General features: G+C 39.4%; 2 protein-coding genes across 5 annotated transcripts in view; one reads left to right on the top strand and one right to left on the bottom strand.

Annotated features, from left to right (window-relative positions):
* Positions 1–15062, bottom strand: part of ABCB5 (ATP binding cassette subfamily B member 5) — a 135026-nt gene extending 119964 nt beyond the window's left edge. The window contains exons 1-2 of the mRNA XM_070615876.1: positions 13877–15062; positions 7760–7883 (exon numbers count right to left, since the gene is read on the bottom strand). The gene's annotated coding sequence lies outside the window, so the exon portion shown is untranslated. The remainder of the gene's footprint in view (positions 1–7759; positions 7884–13876) is intronic.
* The window catches only part of LOC139082822 (uncharacterized), a 45204-nt gene continuing 31638 nt past the window's right edge, over positions 14141–27706 (top strand). For 3 of the 4 annotated variants that reach the window (XR_011539086.1, XR_011539085.1, XM_070615884.1), the window contains exons 1-2: positions 14141–14533; positions 15659–15757. Coding sequence is in view for 2 of the 4 variants with exons in the window: in XM_070615884.1 (XP_070471985.1) it covers positions 14141–14533; positions 15659–15757 (492 nt within the window). In the remaining 2 variants the exon portion in view is untranslated. Of the gene's footprint in view, positions 14534–15658; positions 15758–17033; positions 17215–27706 lie in introns of those variants that run through there. The other variant, XM_070615885.1, reaches the window with a different exon arrangement.

Raw genomic sequence — 27706 nt, 5'->3', positions numbered from 1 at the left:
TCATATGGTATTTTTATTTTTAACTTTTTGAGGGGCCTACATACTGTTTTCTATAGTGGCTGTACTGGGTCATTTTTTAAAAAAAATACATTCTAGAAATGCAGAATTTTGGATCTCACCCTGGAATTACTGAATTGAATCCGCATTCTAACAAAATTTTCCAGGTGGCTTGTATGCAATATCAAATTTTGAGAAGCACAGCTCCATAGCATCTAGCACAAAACCTTGGCAAATAGAAGGCATTATTTATCTAGAGGAAGTTTTACCTTTCTCTCTGCTAGATTCAAGAATATAAAAAGAAAGTTCAAAATACAGTGCAATGCTAACAACATTGTTCTTATCTAGTGTCTATGACATGGTTTTAAAGTATGATCAAAGGACCTCTGGCATCAGAATCTCCCAGGGTGCATGTTAAAAAAACAGATTCCTAAGCCTTACCCACTATATACTGAATGACAAGCTAAGGTAATGTGCTAAGAAATCTACACTTTTAACAAGCCCAAAAGATGATTTTTTTAAAATCTCTCCATTCTGTAAATGTACATTCTGCCAAGTATTGATCTAAGCATTGAATAGCCTAGAAGTCTCTGCAGTCTCTGCTGTACATGGAGCTTGCTCTGCTACTCTCCTGTAGGGAAAGTCATTTTTTTTTTTAAAGAAGATTAGCCCTGAGCTAACATCTGCTGCCAATCTTCCTCTTTTTGCTGAGGAAGACTGGCCCTGAGCTAACATCTTTGCCCATCTTCCTCTACTTTATATGTGGGAACGCCTACCACAGCACGGCTTGCCAAGCAGTGCCATGTCCACACCCGGGATCTGAACCGGTAAACCCCAGGCCGCCGAAGCAGAACGTGCGCACTTAACCTCTGCGTCACCAGGCTGGCCCCAGGAGAGTCATGGTTTTAACAAAAGGCATACATAAAAAAATGAGATAGTGCTAAGTTTTAGGCATAGAACTGAAACAGGGCAATGTGATGAAGGGTAAAGTGGTAGTTATACTGTCTAGTCAGGGAAAGCCTCTTCTAGAAGATAAGTTAAAGGTGAAAGCTGAATTACAAGGAGGGGGTTACCATATAAAGATCGAGAAGAATATTCTAGGCACAGAGATTATGATTTATGTGGTGAAGAGGAAAAGTACATTGAGACAAAGGGGCATAAGATGACAGAAAATCATGGGACAGTGAGGAGGTCATCATTATATGAGAAGATACAGGTTGGCTATGATGGCTGCCTCCTTGTTCCTCTGTATCTCCCACTGTTTTGAAAGGAAGATAAATTTGGTTTGAAACATGTCAAGTGTGAGATACTGTTGAGATAATCAGCTAGTGATATCCAACAATAAGAAGGGGATTTGAAGACAGAACTCTGAACATCTTACTTGGCCTAAGTAAAATCTGTCAGTCAAATGTTACCAATCCTTACTGGTTGATACCTATGTAGAGGTTATCATAGCAAACATTATATAGGATACAAAGAAATGTAAATGTAGAAAGAAATATTTTGTTTACAAGGGCTCTTGCCTTAAAAGAAAAACATCTGGGTTCATGTGCCAAGATGGGAATTCATATGACAAAATACCACTGTGGGAAGAAATTTCTGAGTGGCACTTAATATTCAGACTTGCTTGGTAAGAATAATCTGATGCACAGCTAAGATAGACTGGTTGGATGGAAAGCATGGGATTTTTGACTAGATGAAGGAAGATACGAATTTTATGGAAGCTCCAAAAAACAATAAACTAGAAGAGGAAGACCATTGTTGCATATGGACAAATTTCACCCAAAAATATTTTGTTTCTTTCTTCTTCAGAAAGCTACTCCTTCTGAAATGGAGGAGTGTTTTATATTCTTCACAAGCTCCAATTGTTTTCATATCCTCCAATAGTTATATTTGGCTTACTGTATTTCCTCAAATGCTGCTCCTTTCTTCCTTCCACACGTCGAGCTGGATTGAAGAGTTGCGAATTATATTTAAGAGCTCTAAAAGTATTATATATCTGATGTGATGGTTAATTTTACATATCAATTTGGATAGGCAATAGCACCCAGTTGTTTCATTAAACACCAGTCTAAATGTTGTTGAGAAGGTATATTTTAGATGTGATTAACCTTTAAACCAGTAGATTTTGAGTAAAGCAGATTATCCTTAATGTAGGTGGGCCTCATCCAATCAGTTAAAGCCTTAAGAGAAAAGACTGAGGTCCTCTGAAGAGAAAAGAATTCTGAGAAAAAAAACTGCCTTCTGACTCAGGACATCAACTTCTTGCCAGAATTTTCAGCTTTCTAGCCTGCCCTGAGGATTTTGGACTTGCCAGCCACCACATTCATGTGAGCCAATTTTTTAAAATCAATCTCTCTCTAATATATAGATATAGATACATATACAGATATACATAGATAAAACCAATAGGATAAATTCTATTAGTTCTGTTTCTCCCGAGAACTCTGACTAATAACACCCAATAAGACAGGAAGTTTTGTGATGAATAGTACATACAGTGACTATTCTAGCATCTAAAAAGAACATTATGACCTAAAATGGTTTAGATGAGGAGGGCCCTGAGGTTAGCCCTTGGAGGATGGTTAAGATTTCAATAAGTGGAGATGTGTGGAGGAGGAACAAGAACATAATTTCAGGAATGCAAAGACGAATTATCCCACAACAGAAGAATGAGACTAGTCTAGTTAGAACAGATAGTTCATGCAGAAATAGAGAAAGAGATAAGGTAGATAACATTGTAGAAGGCACTGGGCCAATTTTTTAGGGCAATTATTGTAATTTGTATATATTTATATTAGATATATATGTATAATATATACTATATTTATATTATACATTTATATTATAATTTTTATAGCCTGATGTCAAGAGTAGACTGGAAGGACTTGGGGAAAGACAAGATTCAGGTAGATCCATTATGGTCTACTTTGATAGCAGTAAGAAAGTTATATTTGGGAGATGTTTTTAGGGGAAGGTTGACAAGATATAGATTCAGAGGACATGAAAGAAGGAATAAAAAATAAAAGTTCAATGACTAAATTCCAGAAATTGGAAACAAAAGAGTAGCAAAGATGGAAATGGGGAAGTCAGGAGAGGGAATTGGTTTTGGGGAAAAGGTGACAATCAGTTTAAAAATGAAAATTTGGGTTGATATTACAGTGTCCAAGTGAACATATCTGGCATACAGATGAAAATGGGGCACTGATAATTAGGAAAATTGCCAAGCTAGAGATATACTTGTAATGGTCATCTGCACAGAAGAAATAAGTAAAATTTTGAGAATAAATTTGCTTGAATAATCTGACAATGTTACATAAAAGCACAGGCAGAGTGTTGTAGTATAGAGTCAGGAGTTTTGTTTCTAGAGCAGTGCTGTCCAACAGAACTTTCTGCAAAAATGAAGATATTCTCTGTACCCTCCAATATAGAAGCCACTAGGCATATTGAGCACTTGCAATGTGGCTAGTGAGGGAACTGAATTTCTAGTTTTATATAATTTAATAGATTTAAATTTATATAGCCACATGTGCCTAGTGGCTATTATATTGGAAAGCACATTTCCAGAGTCAAACTGCCTAGACTCAAATTCTAGATTCCCCACTTACCACACATATAACTTTGGGTAAGCAATTTAATCCTTATTGTACAGCACTAAGCACAGTGTCTAAAACTCAATGACACCAGTCTTCCTGGTATATGTATACAATGGAATAATAGTCAGCCATGAAAAAGAAGGAATACTGCCATTTGTGACAACATGGAAGCACCCTGAAGGCATTATGCCAAGTGAGATAAATCAGACTGAGAAAGACAAATACCTTATGATCTCACTTATATGTAGAATCTGAAAAAGCTAAAGTCATAGAAATAGAGAGTACAATGGTTGTTTCCAGGGGCTAGGAAGTGGGAGAATTGAGGAGATGTTGTGGTACAAACTTGAAGGTGGAAGATGCATCAGTTCTAATGGACAGCACTGTGGTTATATTCAACAATACTGTATTATATACTTCAAAGTTGCCAATAGACTATATCTTAAATGTTCTCAGCACAAAATAAAATTATAATTATGTGATGCGACGGAGATGTTAGCTAATGCTACAGTGTAATTATATTGTGATATATACATGTATCACATCAACATGTTGATACCTTAAACTTACACAATGTTATGTCAACTATATCTCAATAAAAAAGATAAAATAGTTATCAAAATAAGAAATTTAAGAATTAAAAGAAGAGAAGTTACTTTAGCTAGATAGATTTAAGAAGGTTATTAAAATTACTACATGACTTGAAAGATAGAGTACAACAGAAATAAAATGGCATTTTTTCTTTTAATCTTTATAGAATTATTAGATACTAACATTCATCATAATACTAAACAACATCACTATTATAAGATATATTTAATTTTTAACTTTTAAAATATATTTGAGCCATGAGTTCCCTCAAGAAAAGTCCCATTTGGAATTCTTCACAATTTATGAGGAAGAATTAAGAGTAGAATATCAGTTTGCCACCTCAAATATTCCTGAGGATGAAAAGCTCCAAAATGATACACAATTTTCAGACATAATAAAGGATATTAAAACTATGGAGAAGAGGAAAAGTTAACATAGGAAAATATCTTTGTCTTTCACTTATCTCAGATAAGTGTCTATTTAGTAAGACAGATATCCTGTGTAGCGACTATAGGAGCTATTAGCAGCTGACAGTGTTTGGAAAATTATGGTTCTTCACTGTCATGTTAGACTTTTAAATTTTCACGACCATTTTCAATAAAAATCTTAAGAGTTATTCTTTTATACTGGAAGTTCATTTTATGATTTGATATTCAGCAAAATATCAATTTTATCACTTATCCTCTGGCAATGGTACAAAGTGTATACACATATTCACGTATATTCATATATATATATATGAGTGTATTCAAAACACCTCTAATATTATGGGAGCATAATATAGTAGAAAGTTAAAAGAAAAAGTCTTTGTGAGAAAGTTTCTTTTAGTGACACCATAGTCTTGCTTTTGTTTTACGGACCACAGTATCAACCAAATTCTCAGTAGGCTTGCTTACCACATTTCCCCTGAATTCTAACCCTTGTCCCTATAAAAATCCATGGGAATAATGTGGTCAGTTTACTTTGGTTTGAGCCTAAACGAACACTTTAAAGTGATTCTTTAAAGAAACCCATTACAAATCCTCCCACTCTGGAAGTGTTCTGCCAAGACTAACTTAAAGCCACAAAAGATTTAGGGTTGGTTCCAAATTGGAACCTGTAAGAACTGCGTGGGCCTTTAACTCAGCAAAAATTCCATCTTTAACAGAATCTCAGACTATTAAATATAAGAATACAAAGTAATTTTCCAGACCCAAGAGCATCCGGGATAGAAACATGTAACTCTACAAGGAAATTCCCCAAGTGAAAGTCTTTCTTTTGAGTGAAATGAAAGGACCATAGTGATCTCTGGAGAAGAGACAAGGTCTTACACAGGGCAGAAATCTGAGCCTGCCATGGTGTCATTTTGTGATCTGGGCCTAGCTACACAGTTCCTTCATGTTTACTCTGTTTCCTAATAATGTAAGTGATTATAATGGTGACTAATCATTTGTCCATTAGCTATCTCTTCACATTAGGAAAAAATTTATTGCTTTACTCTTTAAGTTAGGAAACCTAATAACAGCTCCCATATACTAGTAGTACTTGTAGCATGTTTGGTTGAGTGGTTTCTTATATATTAGGACTATTCTGAGCATTACTCTGCTATGCACTGTGAAAAATATTTCATAGAAGCTTAAGACAATTATTAGATATTATTATTATGCAAATAGTCTTATTTAATCATTGCTTTATTACTCCTACTTTTACAAGAGGCAATTGAGGCTTAGAAGAGTTAAATAACATTTTCAAGCTAATAAAACTATTAAAGTGGCAGAGCCAAATTTGTCTACTCAAACCTATGCTCTTAATCACTGTGCCTTTCTACAAATTTGAAACTTATTATGAGCTCCAAAGTTTACAGAAGCATTCTGGCGCACACTATTTCCTTGGCTTCAAAAGGCAAAAGAAACTCTTACCTTCTCAGCTGCTTTGAGAATCATTTGTTTTTCACCGTGATCAAATGCTCATGGGGACAGACTCAGACTGAATATCATTTGTAAATTGGAACAGTATCTTCTACCCTCTACCTCACATGCACAGTGAGAGGATATAATGAAATGATGTGCATGACAGAGCTCTGGAAACTATATAGCAATTTCTTTACAAATGTAAGGCATCAATGGGTTGTACTGCCTCCACTTCTATGCTTACTCTTTGCTAGATACTGGAATAAATGTATTATATACAACTGCTCCCTTAATCCTCACCATAATTCTGTGAAGCAGCATTGTAATCCCATTTTAAAGATGAGGAGACTGAGACTCAGAGTGTTTAACTTGCCCTGACTTGGACAGTCAATAAGTAACTGAGCTGGAGTTATTTCCTTTTTATGCCTGGATCCCTAATGAGGGGATATTAACAATATATCTATATCTAGATATCTAGATCTATAGCTCTATCTATGAATGTTTACATAATATATGCATGAAATTTACATTATCGGCCCAATGTTTAGAGAGAAGCTGCTACTGGGAGATACTTTAGGACCCAAAACATGACAGCTGACTGCACACATGGCTCAACACTGAGTCTTGAGAAGCAGGTAAAGCAGGCCAGTGGTTTCTCTGTGTTTATTAAATTGTGATTCTTGGAATCCCGTGTCAGGATAGAGTGCTTGATAAAAATGCAGATTCTTGAGCCTCTCCTCAGACTTTTGAATGTGGTCCATGAACACACATTTTTAACAAGCTCTACAAGTGATTTTATTCAAATTAGAGTTTGAGATACATTGCATAAAGTAATGGGCACTCTGGCTCTATCCCTGGTTGTTTTTATTTACAGAATTTTTAAAGTTCTTCTTCTAAATGGAGGAAAAATAACTTCTCTGGGACAATAATGTTTTTATTTCATAATATAAATTACAAAAGAGTACACTAATGTAGCTCGCATGTGTAAAATCTCCCAGCCAGGCAGCCAGGCATTCATAAATGTATTTTGTCCACCAACAGGCCATCAACTCCATTCTCATTTAAACATCAATTAAAAGAAAAGGTATAATTGGCCACAAGATTAATTTCCATCAGGCAAAGAAGCTCCAGCTAGTCACATGTGGGGGCCACTTGCTTGTTAATAGCTCCTTCTGTAAATAAATTACAAGATTAAACCACTGAATCTAAATGAACCATTGGGCAAGTTGTTAGAAGCAAAGACTTTCCCTTTGAGCTTTATAAAGGTTTCTGAAATCATTTCTCATTCACAAAAGGAAAAATTACTTTTCCTTAGATGACTCGCAGTATATTATTGATATCAAAAACAGATTATAGAGACTTTTGTAGACCACTAATTCAACTTAATGGACTTTGATCATTACTAAGTTTTTATTAAAGAACACAGAAGTGATTCATTCCAAAATAGCCTCAGTGGAGTTGAATTTTCCTCTCTCTTGAAGTCTTACTTAAAAAGAAAAATGTTTCTCAAGGAAACCTATGAATATTGTCAAAAAAGATTAATAACATATTTACTAACAGAAGCTATCTTGGTAAATAGTTAGTAGGATTGGGGAGTGTTTTAAAAGGTACCCAGGATTTGTTTAATCAGTTGTGGTAAGACACACAGACATGGAAATGACTGTCATGAAGGAAGAAGTTTATACTCACAGATCCCTGGAAACAGTAGGCATGCCACTCCATGCAGTGCCACTCCATGCAAGGCCACATGGGGAGGCGCCAGGGTTGGCCAGGAAGTAGGGGAAACTATGTGCAAGAGCCCTTTTTGTGGTTTCTGTGGGAAAAGCAAGGAAAAGCAGGATAAGCAGGCTCAGAATTGGTTAGTTTGAATAATTTCAGTGGACTCTGGGGTGTAGGGGCTGTTTCTAGTTGTCTGGTACCTGACCTTGGGGTGATTAAAGCAGGGAGATAGTGGCTTGCTCAGCATGTGATAGCTTAATAAAGCAGATGGTTGAGGGTATGGCCTCAGATTTCACTCTGTTTACATGTGAAAGGAGCACTCCAGATATTTGCCAACTCTAGGAATTAGCTAATCCTAGGAAGGGCAGACCCTCCAGGGTCAGCAAGGCCCTAAGATGTCAAAGCATCAGAAAAATACAGAAAATAAATACATGATTAATACAGAGGAAGTTCTTGTGCTATTGCTATAAAGCATGTGTGGGTGGGTGGTTTCCTATATACCAGCACCATTCTGAGGTAATGTGTTAATGTTCTATCACTTCTCAAGGAGTTAAAGGGCACTTTTTAAAACAATAGCTTTACATTCCTAATACAATAAGTATTATAATGCATTTTTCATTTAAAGCACGAAAAACATTAAATTCTATAGCAACATTTGGCATCCAGGTTCATCTGTTCTGAAATTCTGTGTGGCCAAACAGAAGTAATAATTAGTTTTTTCCTTGGAACAGCAAAGACTTGAACATCATGAGTTAAGGACAGAGGAGACCTGAGAAAGCTGTAAACCTGAGGAAGTGCGCATCTCAACAGTTGCCACCATGGGCACGGAGGCAAGGGGTGAGCTAAGATTCCATTGGTTTCTTGATGAAAGGAAACCTCTCCCACACAGAGCTAAAGCTGTCCAAAGAACCTCTGAAAAAAGTGGAACTGGGTAAAGGGCCCAGCTGTGGAGTAGAAGGGATCAGAATGTAGACAAAAGGGACAGGAAGGAGGAGTCAGAGAAAGCATAGAAGGAGGCCTTTGAACACAGCATTCCCCCATTTTCCAAATGTCCCCATCCAGTCAGAAAGGTGGTTTTCCTTTTACCTTCCTGGAACACTTATGATAGATTTTATGTTCCTTGGAAGTCTGGCTTCTAGTACCACAGAAACTTATGAGGGCGACTGAAGGGCCTCAACATGAAGGGTAGCAGTGGTATAGCATGAGTTGTTTCAGCACTGGTAGTCTGAACAAGGTTACCCACCTGGTTTATGTTTCCAATTTTATGCATTAAAAACCAACAACAACACAGTTGAATATCCCTGAGGGGAGTGTATTAGTTAGGACTCTTTAGGTTACAAGTGACAAATCCAATGCCAAATAGCTTAATCAGAAAACAAAGTCTTAGGGGTTTGCTGGCTTCAGGTACAGACAGACTCAAGGATTAGAATTGTCTTTTCCAAGTCTCACCTACCTGAAGATGTGGAACTCTGGTAGGCCAGAGCACTCGTGCTTGGAAACCCCAAGGTGCTCACCAGATGAGGATGATCTCTCCTGTAGGTTCTCCCGGGTAAGGACAAAGAGGCAGAATTTTGAAAGTTGACCAGAGAAGCAAATTGCTTGGTGGACACTGGGATCATGAAATCAGGAAGCCCTGATTTTTCTTTTTAAGTTGTCTAATAACTATTTATTGGCCACCTAGTTTGTGTTAGTTACTGAGGACGTAGCAGAGAATAAACCAAGGACAGTCTTTGCCTTCAAGTTGCTCCAAGTCTGGTAAAGGCTAATTGGACGTTAAAATGATAAGAACAAATCCTTTCCTTGATCTTAGCAAAGGGACAAAAATGATTATGGGGAAAGGGAGAGGCTAGATAAGCTTCAGCCATAGGCATTCTGTGAGCCAGGCAATGACAGTGGGGGACCTGACAACATCTCTTGGACGAGTCTGCTGTTCCAGTGAAATTTTCTCTCTCTGCGAATGAACTTGGCTTCTCCATTGTTATAACACCCTTGTGTCTACAAGCCTTGATTTAAGGAAGATCATCCACAGGAATCAATGCCATTAACTCACTGTTGTAATTTGATAACTCAGTCAGCACTGCTAGACCCTGTGGAGAGCTTGCAGTGGAGGGTGAAGGAGATTCATGATCCAAAGACTGGTATGACAGAAGCACTCTTTTGTGAGAGATACGACGGCTAACAGTTGTGGCTACAGGACAAGAGGTGCCCTCAGCGTATGAGGCATATCAGTAAGGTGACTCTTCACAAGACTCTTAGGAATGCTAAAAATTATTTTTAAATGGTTTTCAGACATAAAATTGTGATAGTCACGTCACTTCTCTGTGCTTTGGCTTGCTCATCAGCAAAATAATTTCCTGGACGTCACTAAAAGCTTTGGGTTCCAAAATTTCATGATTCCAGGGAGGCTTCAGGGATGCAATGGAACTTGCATTCATTTGTAGCCAGAAGCTATGGGTCAGAGAGTATCTTCTACCTGTTCGCTGCATCACTTTAGGCCAGTGGTTCTGAACTAGGGGTGCTTTTGTCCCCCAGAGGACATTTGACAACGTCTGGAGACATTTTTGGTGGTTACAGTTGGGAGAGGTGGTGCATCTAATGGCTAGTATCCACGAATGTTGCTAAACATTGGGCAATGCACAGGACACAGCCCTGCAACAAAAATAATCCAGTCCAACAATACTTAGGTTTGGAAACCCTGCTTTAGACAAGTCACTTTAATCTTGGCTTCTGCCTTTGTTGAATACTGTGTTTTGAGGATAGTAAATGAGATAGCTGTGACAGCACACAGTAAATGATACAGAGTGGCAACATTTGCGGTCATTAATAAGAGTGTTGCCTTCACAGTGACAACTGCAGAAAGGGAGGTCTGCAGCTGGGGCAGAGGCAGCTGGGGCACAACAATGAGGGCAGACTACTGAAATGTTGCCACCTGGGAGGTGTTACAAAGTATAAAATACTGCTTCCTTGACCCTCTAGTTACTATCCACTTCCCCTCCTTTATTTGTGGCCTCTGGTGGAATTTCCTGGAAGGCACATCAGACACTGACATCTCTGAGATCCTGTGCCTTAAAGTTAGAGAGATGAGTGTGAATCTTGCTTTACCATTTCTGTGTGACTTAACTTTTCTGGCACCCAGATTAAGATATGTATAATATTTCCTCCTTCATAAGGCTATCCTGAGGCTTCAAAGAAATATTACATGTTAAGCCAGAGCCTGCGATCACAGAATGAATGGATGCCTTCATCACTGTTATTTTCTGCCCTTAGTGCTACATGGTCACTTTAAGCATTTTTCCTCTTTACTTTTCTGTCACCCAACTCTTTGTCCAGCTAAGGAAACTTTCATTATGACTTTCTTATGAGCAAATCAGTACCTGTTATTCTTCTCTGGTTAAAATAAGCCAACTCTATTTATATTAGATTGAGAAAAAATAATAAAGTTTCAAACAAAGTTATATAAACAATATAAGACAAATCCCCCCTGCCTGCAAAAAAGGGGAAGTTATTGAATATAGGTGCAGAATTTTGTTGCTAAAAAGGATCCTATAGCTCAGGGATTCCCTAGCTACTTTTACTTCTCCTGAGGAGCTTTTAAAATACAAAATCTAGAACTGTATCTCAGTTCTACCTGAATCAGAATCTCTGAATAAGGCCCAGAAGTATGCATTTCCTAAAAGCTCCCTTGGTTCTGAGATGTGTGGCCAGGTTTGGAGACCATTGGTCAGAACTTTACCAGAATGCCATTCAATTTCTTCCAGCCCAGAAATTCTATTGTTCTTTGACATTCCCAAAGAAACATCACTGACAATGGTTGCTGCTGGGGCTTGTACTACTTGTGGGGTTATATAGTCAAGGCCTAAATGAGACATTAATTTGTGGGATCGACTGGGAAATAAACCACCATATATAACATTCCTTATATAGAAAAAAGTTTGCAAAGTTCCAAATAATAAGCAAAAAAATGTAAACTTCTGAAACAAGTTTTCGCTTTATCTTAGGGTTCAGATAAAACTTAGAAGACTCAGACTTTTTCTAAAAGACACATTTTGAAAAGGTGATTATGATTCTCATTCTGACCACAGGGGGGCCACGCAAATCAGTACTTCACAGTATTTTCTTGTGACAAATTTGTTTATGTATTTATTCCTAGCACTTTTTTCTCCCTCCACAAATCCAGGTTATCTTCACAATTTATAACTTGAGTTAAAGAGGTCATTTTTCAAGTTGTCTTTATAAAGATAATTTCAGTCTGGTCTAGTTCGTCTAAACCCTTTATTACTAATCAAATTTTGATGTCTGTGGTAGATTAGAGTTCCTATTTTATTTTCAGAGATTGAACGTAGTTTACCCAAACTCATTATTCTACAGCTTAAGCATCTGAAACCAAGAGAGATGAAGTAATTTTATTCAGAATCAAAGTTAGTTGTTGATATTCCCAAATTTAAAAAACAGGATTTTGGTTTTCTAAAATATTAAGTTGGAAACATGATGACAACCAGTTTTAGTAAAATGTAAACAATAATAATAGCTACTGTTTATTCTCTATGGGCCAGAATGTTATGGTACATGATTCTATTTAATCCTCCCCAAAGCAGCCTGGCAAGGCATATGTCATCTTCATTGTTTGGGATGAGAAAGTTGAATCCCGGATTTGTTAGTCTGTCATAACTACCACGTGACTTTAATGAGATGACCTGGCATTTGATCCCAAGTCTGTCAGAAGCTGAAGTCCACGGGCGTTCCTCTGTACCACAATGCTTTTCTCCCATTTGGCTTTGAAATGAGTTTCTACTCTGGGTATCATATTTATCATCTCAAATTTCTTCCTAAATTACATATTTTATTTCCAAAATAAATATTTACGAACATAAAACTCTATCTTAACAGGAAGCAGAGAATTAAAAATCACACAATCACCATGAAAGCTTCTGGTGATCTTCCTACGGGAAAGGGAAGCTGTGGTTTGCAAGAGCTCATGCAGGGACCCCTTACCAGCAGTTTGCGGGTCTCTGGACCACAGGAGGGTGGGGAAGGCACTGGGACGGCAGAGCACAAAAATAAGCATTTGAAATCCCTTCATGAGCAAGTGTAATTGGAATAATTTGGGTTCATTGAATAATCTATAACATTCCCTTTATAAACGCCTTGTCCAGCTAGTAAAAAGTCAGAAGAAGCCATGCAACTTTGCCACCACTAGATGGCAGTGTTGGCTATGAAATGGAATTGCCCACTCAAGCGAACTCTAATGTTAATCAAGAGATTAAATACATGACTCCTGACAAGGAACTTGTGTTTTCCTTGGAAGAGACAAGACAAACCTATGTGAATAGTAACCAAATATCCCAAGTGTGTGCATTCATTTGTGACTAGTTGCAAATACGAAGGGTAGAGGTAACAGGGGCTATAAGATCTGAGAGAGAGATGTAAATGTAAACTGGAGTGGACGGGGAAGCTTCCACAGATGTGGGACTCAGGTGGTGTTCTAAAGGATGAGCAAGCGACGGCCAGGGTAGGAAGAGAGCAGGATCATTCCAGGGAGGAGGAATGACACGAGCACAAGCATGGAGGTGGAAATAAATACAGAGTTCAGATGAAGTGGAAGATTCATTTGGGGAAGAGTGGGAGCAGGCTGCGTAGGACACACATAGTATAGGAGCAGAAATGACAAAGAGGAGCCTTGGAACTCACCCTCCCTTCTAAATTTGCCTCTAAAAGAATGCCACTGTAGGAAGATGAACTGATTGGGTACTGGGGTCAGGTACTTATCTCGCTCTCTTGTAAACCATCATCTGAGCTTTCTTCCCTGTGTAATTCCTGTATCCTGGTCCTTTCGTCATTTTTCATGTTCCCTCCCCATCAAATCTCGATCTGGAGACCGCAGAGACACCCCCACCCCCACCCCCGCACTCAACAGAGAACTGGCTCCTGTTTGCCTTCAGATAGAGCAGGGGCTTCTGCTTCTGCTCTGATTCTGCCCCAAAGACCTGCTTTCCTCTGGTTGGCCGTTTTTAAAATAACCTGAATTTGTACTCGAGATGTTCAGCCAGTTTGTTCCCCTTAAAAACAAGTCCAAGCTCATGCTTTCACCTCAGTGAGAGAACGTCAGCCAACAAAGGCTGCTTCTCTCTTCCAGTCGTCGGAACAGCTGAGCGGCTGTTTCAGGGGTTTTCTCTTTTGCCCAAACGCCACCTAATAAAGTTCTGAAAGGCTGAAGAAAAAAGACCTTTCAGACTTCTAGGCCTTCAACGAGGTGCCCTGAGGAGAGCGCAGGATGGCGCCCAGGGGTGGCGAAGGGGGCTCCTCCTGGGTCCCACTTGGCACGGGGCAGTCCGCATCCCTGTCCAGCCGCTGATGTCGCCGGGTCGAAGCAGCTGGAGTCCACGGTCGCGAGGCCACCGGCCTCTCGGCGTTTCTCCAGCCTGTCAGCTTCCGGCCAGCCCACGCCAGCATCTGTCGTCAGGCAGAGAAGCCACAAAGGTGCTTGCTGCCAAGGACCAAGATGACGCAGAAACCGAAGAGGAAGACGACCTGCCGGTGCCGGAGGTCCACGGCCGGGGCCTTGTGGTGACCGCGGGAGCCTGGCTCCTCTCAGCCGCGTGGGCGTCAAGATCCGGGTCCTCCTGCCGGCGGCCGCTCGCTTCCGGCGGCCGCTTTCCCGCCAGCGCCGCCGCGGCCCCGGGCCTGGGCGAGGCGGACTCCTCCACCGCGGTGCGGGGGATGGAAGGAGCCGGAGAGGAGGTGCAGGTGAGGGGAACGTGCGTCGCTAACCCCGCTGGTGTCCGACTGCCAGGCTCTGGCAGAAGGCGAGCAGGGTCGACAGGAAAACGACGGCGCGGCTCTCACTCCGTTTCCCTGGGCGGAAATTCTGTGAGCCTGACTGGACTGAACTTCAGGATCTAGAGGCTTCCAGCTGGTTCATGGCTTCTCCTCGTCCTTAGGACAGAGGTCCCCCAGTGTCACCCAGTCCCACACTTGCAAACATCTCACTCCTTGAGCTCACCCTGCTCCGTGCTGTGAGGCCCTGCTCATTTTGTTCTCTCTGCCTGGACTCCCTCCGTCCCCTTCCCCTTCTCAGCCCGGACTGCGCCGCCTGTTAGCTGAGACTCGGTCTTCAGCCCCCGCCCCACCGTCAGGGCCTCAGAGAAGCCTTCCCCACGCGTAGTCAGGTTCCTTATAATATGCTCTCCTAGGTGCTTTTCTGTCATAGCATTTTCCCTTCTCAATTATATCTCATATGTGTGTGACTATTTGATTAGTTTCTGTTCCTCCGACTAAAATGTAAATTCCTTGGTAACAGGGCCCATGCCTGCGTTTGCTCACGGTTATTTCTTCTCTCATCACTATGGGAGATTGTAAACGTCATTGCTTCTCTACTCTGTGTTTCTGATGATCCCGTGGGTGGCTGGGTGTGGTGGGGTGAGGTGTTAAGAAGCTGAAAATTCAGAGTTAACTTCTTTAAGATAGGAGCGCTCTGATTAGAGCTTCATTCCGAGGTGCCGGAGAACAGGAACTGTTCACGTGCAATACTGAGCCACTTGCACTCTGGGCCCTTGTAGGATATGGAAACAACAGGGTCTTCCAGTTGCACTGTTACAAATAAATGGCATGGAGCTATGATTGCTGCACCCAGTTTGTGAGATGAAGCCAAAAGCATTCAAGCCATTCTGAGAACATTTCTACAAACCATAAGACCCTTCCTGAAATCACTCTGCACAGTCATTAGGGATTCTTGGTCAAGGCATATAGATTATTGCCTAGAGAAATAAAGCCATCATGGCAGTCTGGAACAAATGGCTTGAAATGGTCTTTCAGTTGCAAGAATGAAATTCAAGCCTTTGGACACAATTTTTAGCTCAGTCTTTGTTGCAGACGGTTCATGAATGTGTTGTTTGCGGTGTGGCCAAGAGAACACAACAAGCATTTTGTGCAGTGATGACCGAATTTCCCTGTGGCCAGCCTACTGTGTGGGTAAGTCTTGTTGATGCCTTGTGAATGACTTCAGTTCTTTTCTTGGCTTTGTGCTGGTAACCCCTCCTAGTAAGCAGTGAGTCAGTTAATGATCTCATGTGGCTAATAGTGTGATTAGATCAGGAAAGACAGGATTGTTATAGGAGATGGCTATTTGTATTTTATATTGTTCTTTCCAGTTTGGAGTGGTGTCAGATTGTATATTTAAAAAAGGGTCACACCTGGGTTAATCTCCATAATATACAAAGAACTCACACAGCTTAACAACAAAAAAACAAACAACCGATCAAAAAATGGGCAGAGGACATGAACAGACATTTCTCCAAAGAAGATATAAGTATGGCCAATAGACACATGAAAAGATGTTCATCATCACTAATCATCAGGGAAATGCAAATCAAAACTACACTAAGATATCACCTTACACCTGTTAGATTGGCAAAAACATCCAAAACCAAGAGTGACAAATGTTGGAGAGGTTGTGGAGAAAAAGGAACCCTCATACACTGTTGGTGGAAAGGCAAACTGGTGCAGCCACTATGGAAAACAGTATGGAGATTTCTCAAAAAGTTAAAAATAGAAATACCTTATGACCCAGCTATCCCACTGCTGGGTATCTATCCTAAGAACCTGAAATCAGAAATCCCAAGAGTCCTTTGCACCCCTATGTTCATCACAGCATTATTTACAATAGCCAAGATGTGGAACCAACCTAAATGCCCAGAAACTGATGATTGGATAAAGAAGATATGGTATATATACACAATGGAATACTACTCAGCCATAAAAAAGGACAAAATTGGTCCATTCGCAGCAACATGGATGGACCTTGAGGGTATTATGTTAAGCGAAATAAGCCAGACAGAGAAAGATGAACTCTATATGACTCCACTCATAGGTGGAAGATAACATATAGACAAGGAGAACTGATCGGTGGTTACTAGGGAAAAGGGGGGATGGGCGGAGGACACAAAGGGGGAAGTGGTGTACCCACAACAAGACTAACAATGATGTACAACTGAAATCTCACAAGGCTGTAATCTATCATAATCTTAATAAAAAAAAAAGGGTCACACCCATATTTCCAAATCCACATGCTCTTCCAAAACCTTGCCATTCCCCTCCTCAAGGGTTGAGGGCTTTGCTCCTCTCTTTGAAATTGGGTGGCATTTTGTGGCTGTCTTGACAAAGAGAATGTGGGGGAAGTGACACTGCGTGGTTTACAAGGCTAGATAAAAAATGTGACATGGCTTCCACCTGGTTTACTCTCTCTCAGGATGCTCCCCCTTGCAGCCCAGCTACCATGTTGTGAGGAAGCTCAAGCCACAGGAACAAGCCAAGAGTAGGTTTATGAACCCACAGACCCAACTAAGGTCTCAGCCTACTGCCATTATCAACTCACATGTGAGTGAGCCTTCAGTTGATTCTAGCCCCACATTTGAGCTCTCCCAGATGATGCCGGGCAGAGCAGAGATGAGGGTTCCCAACAAAGCCCTGTCCAAATTGCAGGTTCATAAGCAAAATAACTGCAAATAACTGTTTCAAACACTAAGTTTTCAAGTGTCTTGTTACACAGCACTAGATAACTGGAGAAATAGTCCTAAACAGGGAGCAAACCATTCTGTTTCAGCTTGCCTCTGTGCTTTTGTTGATGTTCTTTCTTGGGACCTAAATGCTGTTTCTTTTCCTCCTTTCCTGTTCCTTTCACTTGTGTAACTTTCCTGCTTATCCTTCTTGAATCAACTCAGGTGTTAATCTCTTTAGTAAGTCTTCCGTAATCCTTAGTCAAATGCCTCTGCTTTGTATGTGAATCTCAAGAACAGTCCTAGCGACATGCAGTATCAGGATCCATTTGAGTGTCTGATGTCTAAACCGGTTGGTGATTCATCTTTGTATTATTCATCTCTGTATGATTAGTCTTTGTACACCCCGGTACTAACATAGTGCCTGACTCCACCATCTACTACCTGGATGAACTTAGGTAGGTTAATAAATGTATCCAAGATTCCCTTTCCTTATCTGTGAGAGGAGATAAAAGCTTCAACTCAGTGTTTTGTGAGGATTAGAGGATAAAGACATTTAAGGGGCTGGCACATAGTAAATGCTACGTAAATGTAGCTATAACAATTGTTAGAGTAACCTCAAAATAGCAGGAAACTACCAGCATTCCAGAAGGCATATCCAACACACAGTATTTTGAAATACATTAGTCAGAGTTCTTGACCCCACTTTCCTGCTCCTCCACTGGGCAGCTTGGATCCCGTTACCCTTCTGCCCAATGTAATTTTCTTTATCCACTGCCTGCAGAGGGAGGGCAAATATAGATTAGAAAGGGGACTTCAGTTGGATTGATAGATGGATTTTGAAACTCATAGCAGAAACAAAAGTCTTGAAAGCCAAGTGCTTGAGACAGATAAGGTGCTTTAAAATTCAAAAGCTTGGCTTTGATATCCGAGTCCAAAGTCCTGAGGATAACGAGGCGTAGAGATTATGCCAAAATCAACAGAATGTATGAAGAGGTAAGAGTTAATGAGAGACCCAAATCCTGCTCTGTGTCCCCTCACTCCCACCTCCCAAACAGAAGGGAATTGGTGCATGATATCCCAGGGTACCGAAGTGTAGCCAGGGGAGACTGGAAGCGTGTCAGAAGCTCCCTGGTTATCGTGGGGCTGGCATAGCAGACCAGCCGTGGCGTGATGAGTAGCCTGAGCTAATAGCTCTGAGGACCTCCTCACGGAGTCCTGAGTACCCCAGAGATGAGAGAAAGGATCCAGTGGAGGTGCAGAGTATTGAAAGAGATCCAGTGGCTTGAAGGAACGTGGGGCCAAACTAGGAAGACATGGAGTGTGTGTTGGTAGGGATGATGGCTAGACGCCATTTGATCAGTGCCTACCAGCCCATGACAGTAAGCACCTGTTGAAGAGATTTACAGCTCAGCTGACACCAGACACTGTAATAGTTACTTTTTTTCTTTTTTTGGTATGATTGGTGTAAATTCCCATGTGTGGGTGAGTAATTTGAATACAACCTATTTAGGCAGAGAATCCTTTTTTCTTCAATTACTGCTGCCTCTAGAAGAGACGGAGTCTTTTAGTCTTCAAGGGAATGGACAGCCTGGCATGTCCAGACTATTGCAGCAGTACCCTTCTGCAAGCTCAGTGGATTTAGGGCAATCTATTGACCATTTCCTGTTGACAGCGCTTCCAACAGCGGGAATCTCTTCAATGTGGTTTCCCAGTAGTCTCAGCCAGCTCCTTCCCAAGAAGCCAGTGCACAGGCTTTTGTGGAGGCCAGCGGAAATATCCCTCTCCTGGAGACATGCAGCCCTGTTAGGACTTGCAGCTCTCAGCAACATGGCCCTTCTTATCGCTGTAATCTGGAAAAGCACCTGCTGTTCTCAACGATCTTGGCAACAGGCTTTATGAGAGGTTTTGTGGAAATTGTCTTTTCCTGTTATAGCTAAACCACCAGGGTCAAATTCTATTTTGCACTCAAGATCCACTGATGAATACTGTTGCAAAACCTGCAATATCCAGAGATAAAGTGCTCTAAACTCTGAATCATGTGCAATTCTGGAGCAAAGCACAGTAGGGGCAGCAGACTAGGGGAGCAGTTCTAAGAGGGGTATTTATCAGATTGTCTAGGTTCTTGTCCTAGCTCCAGTAGGTACTAGCTCTAAGGCCCAGACAGGTATTCTACTTCTCTGTTCGTCAGTTTTCTTTTCTGTAAAATAGACACTTACCTTGTGAGATTAAATGAGAAATGCATACAAAGTGCAGTGCCTGGCATTTTGTGAGTTCTAATGAATGCTGGCTGTTATTATCATGTTTATTGTTTTCCCATCATTTGTGGTGGCAGAAAATGTTGGTTGCCTAACCTACAGACGTTTCCTGCTGCTCCATCTTCCTTGTAATCTGAGCATTGATTTTGTGTGTTTATCTGGGAGCCACATGCTGATAAACATTGACTGAAAACTAGCTCACTAATAGGTGGCTCCTCTCTATTTCTGAGCACAAAGAGGATGGCACCGCACCACCTGCTTGAACGTGGGTGTGGCCATGTGACTTGCTGTGGCCTATGAAATACGAGAGGTGATGCTGGTCACCTCAACCAGTGACACACTAGATGATGAAAGTCCCAAGAGAGGACAATGGGTGCAGAAACCCTTGCCAAAATATGGTGAAAATGTAGATGAATGAAAAATAAACTTTCCAGCTTCACACCATTGAAGTGATTGAAATTGGTTGTCATCTGTTACCATTGCTTTATTTAGCTCATCTCAGCTGGTATAAAAGAGCAAATCTCCATAAAACCCACTTCATTCTTTGATAATTATTTTGTACAGTATCCTTGTGTCATTTAAATTGTTTCATTTTATTTTTCAGAAATTATTTTCACTACAATCAAATGTTTTTTGTGCAAATTCCCCAAAATTATTAGTTCATAGTTGTTTTGTTTATATCATATTGTACTGATTTTAATTTTGCCATTGAGTTTTCTTTTGTGGCTTTTCTTTCTAATAAGCTCAATTTGCTTATGTCAAAATTTGTGGATATAAATTCCAATAGGAAGAATGGAATCTTCTGTAATTTCCTAATCAATAATAAAATTTTACTAGAAAGGGAGCAGTAATAGAACAAACTCTAGGACTAGATTGACAGGTTCCAAACCTGCCTTTGCCATTGCCTGCTGTGTCTCTTGGGATATTACTTAATTTCTTCGTGTTTCTCTGCTCTCAGCTATAAAAAGGGATAATATTCCCATCTAACTCCTAGCATATTTTATAATATGATAATTCTATGATTAATACGGTTGGTAAATTACTTTTTTTTTAAAGCTCTTAGAATAGAGCTAAGCTTATAAAAGCTATGTATTTTTAAGTGAATAAAATGTATAGGCTTAACTACTGTAAATTTATTTTTATAGCTTATACAAAGTATAATTCTTACTCTGTTCTTGTAACTATAAATTTTATCAACAAGATATAGGTTTTTGTCAGTCTTTAATTTATAAAACATTTTATTATAAATAGAATATTTACGTTGGTTATTTTTACTGGTAATATTTATTATAAATTAGTTAAAATGTTACATGTGAATTTTAGCTAAATCATGAGAAAACTGTAATAATTCTTTACAAATATTTTAGTATTATTCTATGTCCAGGATTGGCTTCCTGTGTTGCAAGTATAATTTTCTGTATACTTTGAATCACTTTGTACTCTGGGTCCTGTTGAAGGAAAAACCAAGCAGTAGAGTCAAATGTTAGGTCTAATAGCACTGGGGTCAAAGTGGCAGCCTAGAAAGAGTAGGATCAATATTTCGTACTTCTTTTTTTTTCATGTGTGCATCTTCTACACATTCATTCTCATTGTTTAGTTGTCCAACAGATGGTAAATGAGTGTCTGCTACATGCTAGCCACTGTTCTAGAAATACAGCAGCAAACAAAAGACAGAGCCCTTCCCCCATGGAACTTGCAATGGTGGGGGTGCAGATTTAAGTGAGTGAAAATAGACAAAAGCAAGTAAATCAATGCATCTATAAATAAATAAATGTGTAGAGGTAATAAGTGCTCTGGAGAGAAATAAAGCGGAGTGGGGAAGATGAGCAGTGCCTGGGTGTGAAACAGGGCAGGTAAGAGAGCAAGCTGAATGTGTATATGGAAGAAGAGTGCTCCAGATGGAGGGACAGCTCAAAGATCCTGAGATGGGAGACTGCTTGGTTCCTCTAAGATAGACCAGTGATATGTAGGACCTAGTAATTCATTATTTGACTTTCATTCTGCATGAAATGGGAAGATAATGGATGTTTTCAGGCAGGGGAGTGACAATATTTGAGTGAATGGACTATGGAGCTAGACTGCCTCAATTGAGTCTTGGCTTCTTGACCTGTCAGCTGGGTGACTTTGGGCAAGTTATTTTTTTTCTCTGTGCCTCTGTTTTCTTATCTGTAAAATGGGATGATCATGGTACCTGCTACATGAGATTAGAATGAAGATCGAGTAATTAATATTTGTAAAGTGCTTTGAATGGTTCCTGACAAATTTTAAATGCTATAGAAATGTTTGCTACATGAATAAAGGTATTTTGAAAATTATCACTTTGACTGTGGTATGGATAATTTATCATGTGTATGTCTGTTACATGGAAAACGCTCTGTGACTAACATTCAACTCCATTGTTATTTAAATATGGATTGTAGTCTGATTCATGAGTATCAAAGACAGAATTAAGAGGATATGAAGCACTGTGTGGAAAGAATGATGAATTTGGAACAAGAAGACCTAAACTTGTGATGTTATTTTTTCAGTGAGGTTCTGACTTATCCAAAGTCATGTAGTTGGGCCATGTTTGGGTTATGCGATTTTCATATTTAGAATTTAATTTAGATAATATAAGATTTTTTTTCAATAAGTGATTTGAAATGGAGCAGTGTGTTTGCTTTTTCCCTTCTTGGGGAATATTGTGGCAGTGGACCTGGGGAGGTGGGGTGCATGGTAACATCCAGATGAATATGGGGGAACCTGGGAAGATGTCTAGGCTGGTGGCCTGCTTTCCCAGGGAGGGCACTTAGGACACCCTACACATTTGCCCTGTTACACATCCTGATTCAGAGCCAAAATGCAGCATTAGCAGAGGAAGTTTTCCAGATATATGAACTTGAGGGAGAGGCTCCTAGTTCCTCACAGCCTACACTGGCATGCAAGGGATTCAGAGGGAATGAGGATGTGAGGGAGTCCTCATGAATCCTATGTATGCATGTGTGTGCATGTGAGTGTGTGTGTATAACTTGTATATTCTTTTAGGCTAGAAGGTATTTAATACTTTTGCTTGGAAAAGTTAATGTTTTTCTCTCTTGTTATCTAGCAGCGTATGGCTTGAGAACAGGTCAAATCAGCTGTAGAACAAAATGAATCTACCTTTTCTTTGCATATATTCTTTTAAGAGAAAAGTTTGGTGGACAAGTCCACATGTAGCCACTTTAATTTATAATACTTTACTTGTCTTCCTGGTTGAAATAGAGACTATATATGCTAAGTTCTTGTTTGTTTGTTTGTTTATATAAGAAGGAGCTAGATATTAGTTTACTTGCAAATCTCAGAAAAGTTTCAACAACTTCATAGAGTGTAGATATTTAACATATTTAAAGAGTCTTATTGTGGAGAGTACAGAATCAGTAATTTGTGGAGCATATAAATTAGTGGCAGAAGATGATAAATATATATATATATGTATACACACACATATATATGTCTGTCTGTTATCTGTCTATCATCTATACTTGAACCCAAACATTTCACTTATAACTACTCCTCCAAAATGCGTCTGCCTTAGAAAGCATTGATTCATAAGATTTTAGAGCCAGTCAACTTTTTGAGAATCTGATAAAAGCTAAGGGACTCTATTTCTGAAAATAAACATACCCACCAAATTTTACATATATTTTTAGTGATACTCTGAAATGCAGCCATATATTTACATGACACCCTTCTAGCAGTTGTAAACAAACTATTTCCAATTCACTTTTTGGTCTTGTGTACATTTTGACACTATGTTTGCTGACTCATATTTATATCTGTTTTGCTACAAGTTTAAGTAGGAGGGATTTTTTTGTCAGTAATGCTTCAGGAAGGTCTTTGGGGTCTCCCCCTTACTTGATGCTTATCACCCTATATTCTACTTGCCAATTCAAATGTCTGTCTCCTCTTCTGAACCATAAACCTCTCAAGGGCAGAGACAGGGTCTAGTTTCAAGAAGTATCTCCAGCCTTGAAGACCATGTCTGGCCTTAGTAGACTCTCAATAAATCCTTCTTGAATGAGTAAATGAGCAAAGTAGTATTCTCATTAAACATTCAGAAAAGCTGAAGTTGTATGAGGTTCAGTGATTTGCCCAAATTCTAACAGCTAATAAATGGCATAGTTGATATGACACTCAAGGCTGATGATTCCTCATCCACGAAGTTTTCTAAAACATCACTTGTCAGGGATAAAAAAAGATGAGCTGAAGAATAAGTCACTGCCAGTGTGTGAACCCTTGTCAGAGATAAAGTCTCAGCAGCTTGGGACTGCCCACAAGGATGGAGTATAACTGTGCAAAGTCCCAAGATATGGGTCCCAAAGGGGAAAAGGAAGGGAATCTTGAGGTTGAGAGAGGCTTCTAGAGAGTGATATAATACTAATGTTAGGAAACTGTTAAATTCTTAAGAACAATGGCACTTTTAGGATGTGTAGAATATTGATTCAAAAAGTGGTTTAATCTCCTTAAAAATTAAAGTATTTAAGAACATGAGATCCTTTGGGTCTTAAGAGTTTCCTGCTTTCATTACTTTAAGAAACATCTCTTCTGACATCAGATTACATGCCCAGTTAACTGGTTAACTGGTTGATGCCAGTTAAATATTCTTATTCCTCATGCCTCCCACCCACCACACACCCAGTTTCCACAAAGAGATCTCTTTAATGTCTTCTGTTCATGACATGTCTGTGTTTTTACGTAGAGTAATAATCATGTTCCTTCTTGTTTTATAAATGAGAATGTTGCATGTTTGTGAAAACAAAAGATGAAGTTTATTGATGCCTTAGTCTTTATCAACTTCTTAATCAACTTGAGTTGATCAAGATGGTTGCCTTATGGTGAGTGGCACAGAAGACCCAAAGTATCTCGTTTAATAGCTGAAACAACCCTTTGAGTCACTGATTTGTTTTCTTATTTTATTTGTATTTAAATTTCTGTAAGAAGGCTTCCTGAAATATGACACATCTCTGAAAGTAGAACAGCCAGTAGAAGGTGTTTCTCAGAAAAACTAGCCACTGATGTGAGCAAAATCAATTTTAACATGTTACTGTAAATTTGTTTTGAAGAATGATCACATGTTTAGCATGGACAACTTCTAAATGAAGAAAGTTGAGAGGATGCTGTTCAGAGAATAGTCTAATGTTTAGAGGAATTTCAGTCATTTCCTGTTTTGGGAATACATGAAATATGCAGGAAAGTTGCGCTTTTGTTGACTTTGTCTAAAAATCTATTTGATTATAAGTGTCTTTTCAGTTTCTTAAATGATTCATTTTGAAGTCTGGCATTAAGAAAGCATTAGGAAAATATTGTGTAAAGAGAGGCTTGCTACATCTAGCCCTAGGCCATTTGACCTCCATCTCCATCTCTCTTTTTAGGTTAATGTCTTAATGTTTAGATAATAATCTGTTGACAGTGAACATTCACTCTCAAAAAGCAGCAGCGGCATTTGTGAAATGTCTCTTTATGTAAAATAAAATATGTTCATAGCATGGGATCATGAATAAATTTGTATTTAGGATTGGACTCAGCTGCAGATGGTGTGAGCTTTTTGGGGGAGGTACCTTTATTTAAGATATGTCACAAGATTTCTCATTGAGAAGTCTCTCATACCAGCATCCTCCAGTGCCTGAGATTGCTATCATTGCCATTATAAGGACGTTGCCACTTTTTATTGACAGATGTGGAGGTCTGCGATGTCCTGCATACACACACTCTCTTGTACACACACACACAAAACACTAAATTAAAGGCAAATTTAAATAACGAAGAAAAACTTGTAAGCATAGTTGTTAAGATACCTACAGGGAACAATCAAGTGTTATCAAAGACAAAGTCATTCTAAGCATGTGTCAAGGTTCTAAAGTTGGTCTAAAATTAACATTTTTTGGTTACTTAGGAGGGTAAAAATTACAGCATTAGTTCCCATTAGCTCAACAGGACAATTGCTTTGTCAGATTAGCTGTCCTGATTAGACAAGGGCACTGAAAAAAAGGAACTTGGAGAATGTGAGTTTATTTCTTTTTCTATTGGGGCTGGAGGAAGCTGGAGGAGAAAGAGTGTCTGTGACAGTCTAGGTTTTGCAGTTCTGTGTGGGAAGTAAAGGCTGAAATGAAGAGCCTGGTGTGGAGATTTCAAGAGGAGAGTGAGCAACGCCGATCAGCATGATGGCTTTCTTTAACACCGTGTTGAGCTCCAGCCGGCAGTGAAGGTAGACCTCAACAAAGGGACAAGTGGGACTTGAGTGTGTTATCAGGGATCACTAGAACAGTGTGGGGCAAGAGCAACATCAGTGCCATTTTGTCTTTTTTGCCAGGGAAGTGGAAAAGGCATCATGAAAGAGCACTTTGAACAAAAACAAAACTGGAGGGATGGTGATAGACTGAGAGAAAGAGGGCTTTTTATATAAGATACTCAGAGAGGATACTTGAGAGAAAGAACATCTTTATAATAGTCAGAAGGTGTACTGAGAATGTGCTAAGCACCTCTCTAAGTGTTTTTCTCACTAAATCTTTAAGATAACCCTGTGAGATGGATCCTATTATCATCTCCATGTTATAGAGGAAAACAATGAGGCTTAAAGATATTGGGTAACTTTCCCATGGTCTTTACTGTCTTTAAAGACATTTAAAGCTGGCAGGTAGCAGAGCTAGGGTTGAAACTAAGGAAGGCCAAGGCAGTTTTAATTACATGTCCAAAGGGGAACATGATGTGAAAGGAAGTTTTTGGTTTTTTTCTGTTAATCATTTGTAGCTCTAGAGGGTAGAAGTAGGAATCAATGAGAAGTCAGAGAAAAAAAGATTTCAGGGCATCACAAGGAAACATTTTCTGAAGTTAAATTAATCCTATGTAAAAGGACTTCTTTGTGAAACAGTGAGCTTCCTAATACTAGACACGTTAAAGTGGAAATCAGATGGCCATATGTTAGCGGAGCTGTAGGGCAGTTTGAGATCTGAGTGGGACTGGTAGACTAGGTGACCTTCAAATTCCTGTGACTGAAAATTACTACCCTGTGAGTTTCTTAACATCAGGGTTCATATGCATTTTGAGGCCTAGAAAGTAAGAGTTCAATCATGGGTGACTCTGATCTTCCTGGGAGTCAAAACAAAAAGGGAAAATGTATTCTCAGTTTGATTAAAAAAAAGTAGAAAATGAGTTTATTAGGGAAAGTGGACCTTTTCTTTGCTCTCCTCTCAGAGGCCTATTGAATTTGGTTGTTAGGCTCAGTCAGTGGAGGAAGTATGATATAGCAGGGGCTTTAAAATGATTTTAAAACATAAATATTGTCAGTGTCATTTGCATTTGTATCTTTGGGTCATTGGTCATTACCATCTTTAATTGACATCCAGGGCCCATTTTTTTTACTTTGTTTTTTGGGGGCTTTTTTGTTTTTTGATGAGGAAGATTTGCCCTGAGCTAACATCTGTGCCAATATTTCTCTGTTTTGTATGTGGGACACTGCCACAGCATGGCTTGATGAGCGGTGTATAGGTCCACACCCAGGAACCCCAGGCCACTGAAGCAGAGTGCATGAACTTAACCAATACATCACTGTAGGACCCAGTTTTTGACACATAGGTAGGATTCTCTGGACCTGAGAAACATAGGTAATCTTTAAAAGTCATGTATTTGCCATGTATTAATGTTATCCAAATTGAATCAAATATGATAATGACTTCTTATTAGCACTTAGCATGGTTTTAACATCAAAGTGATAACATGAATTAATAGTGCTCAACTCAGTTGAGATCTTGATCTCTTTAAAAAACCCACAGTGGCATAGTAGTCCTTGGAGATGGAAGCCTAAAGATCTTCCTGTCCTGTAATTATTTATGAGCTGTATCTGCTCTTCTTTAAATAAGAAAACATCTCCTACTCTGTCTGGACTTTTGTTATTTATTTACACTGAAGAGGTTGGGGAATGAAGACCAATACAGCCAGGGATAGACAGTTTATAAGACAAAACAAGGAGAAATCATACTTAACTCTGCTTGGCTGAGCAAAATGAAATTGTGAATGTGTGTCTTATGGGTTATGTATCTAAAAGCAATGGAATGTTATCCAGCTATTGGAGAAATAAAGCAAATGGAATATAATGCAGATATGAAGACCAGAAACATAATTATCAATTCTAATTTTGGGGGCAATTAAATAGA

This window comes from Equus przewalskii, chromosome 4 (assembly GCF_037783145.1).
Source record: "Equus przewalskii isolate Varuska chromosome 4, EquPr2, whole genome shotgun sequence".
Lineage (NCBI taxonomy): Eukaryota > Metazoa > Chordata > Mammalia > Perissodactyla > Equidae > Equus > Equus przewalskii.
The sequence above is the reverse complement of the archived record's forward strand: the minus strand, read 5'-3'. Positions and strand labels throughout refer to the sequence as shown.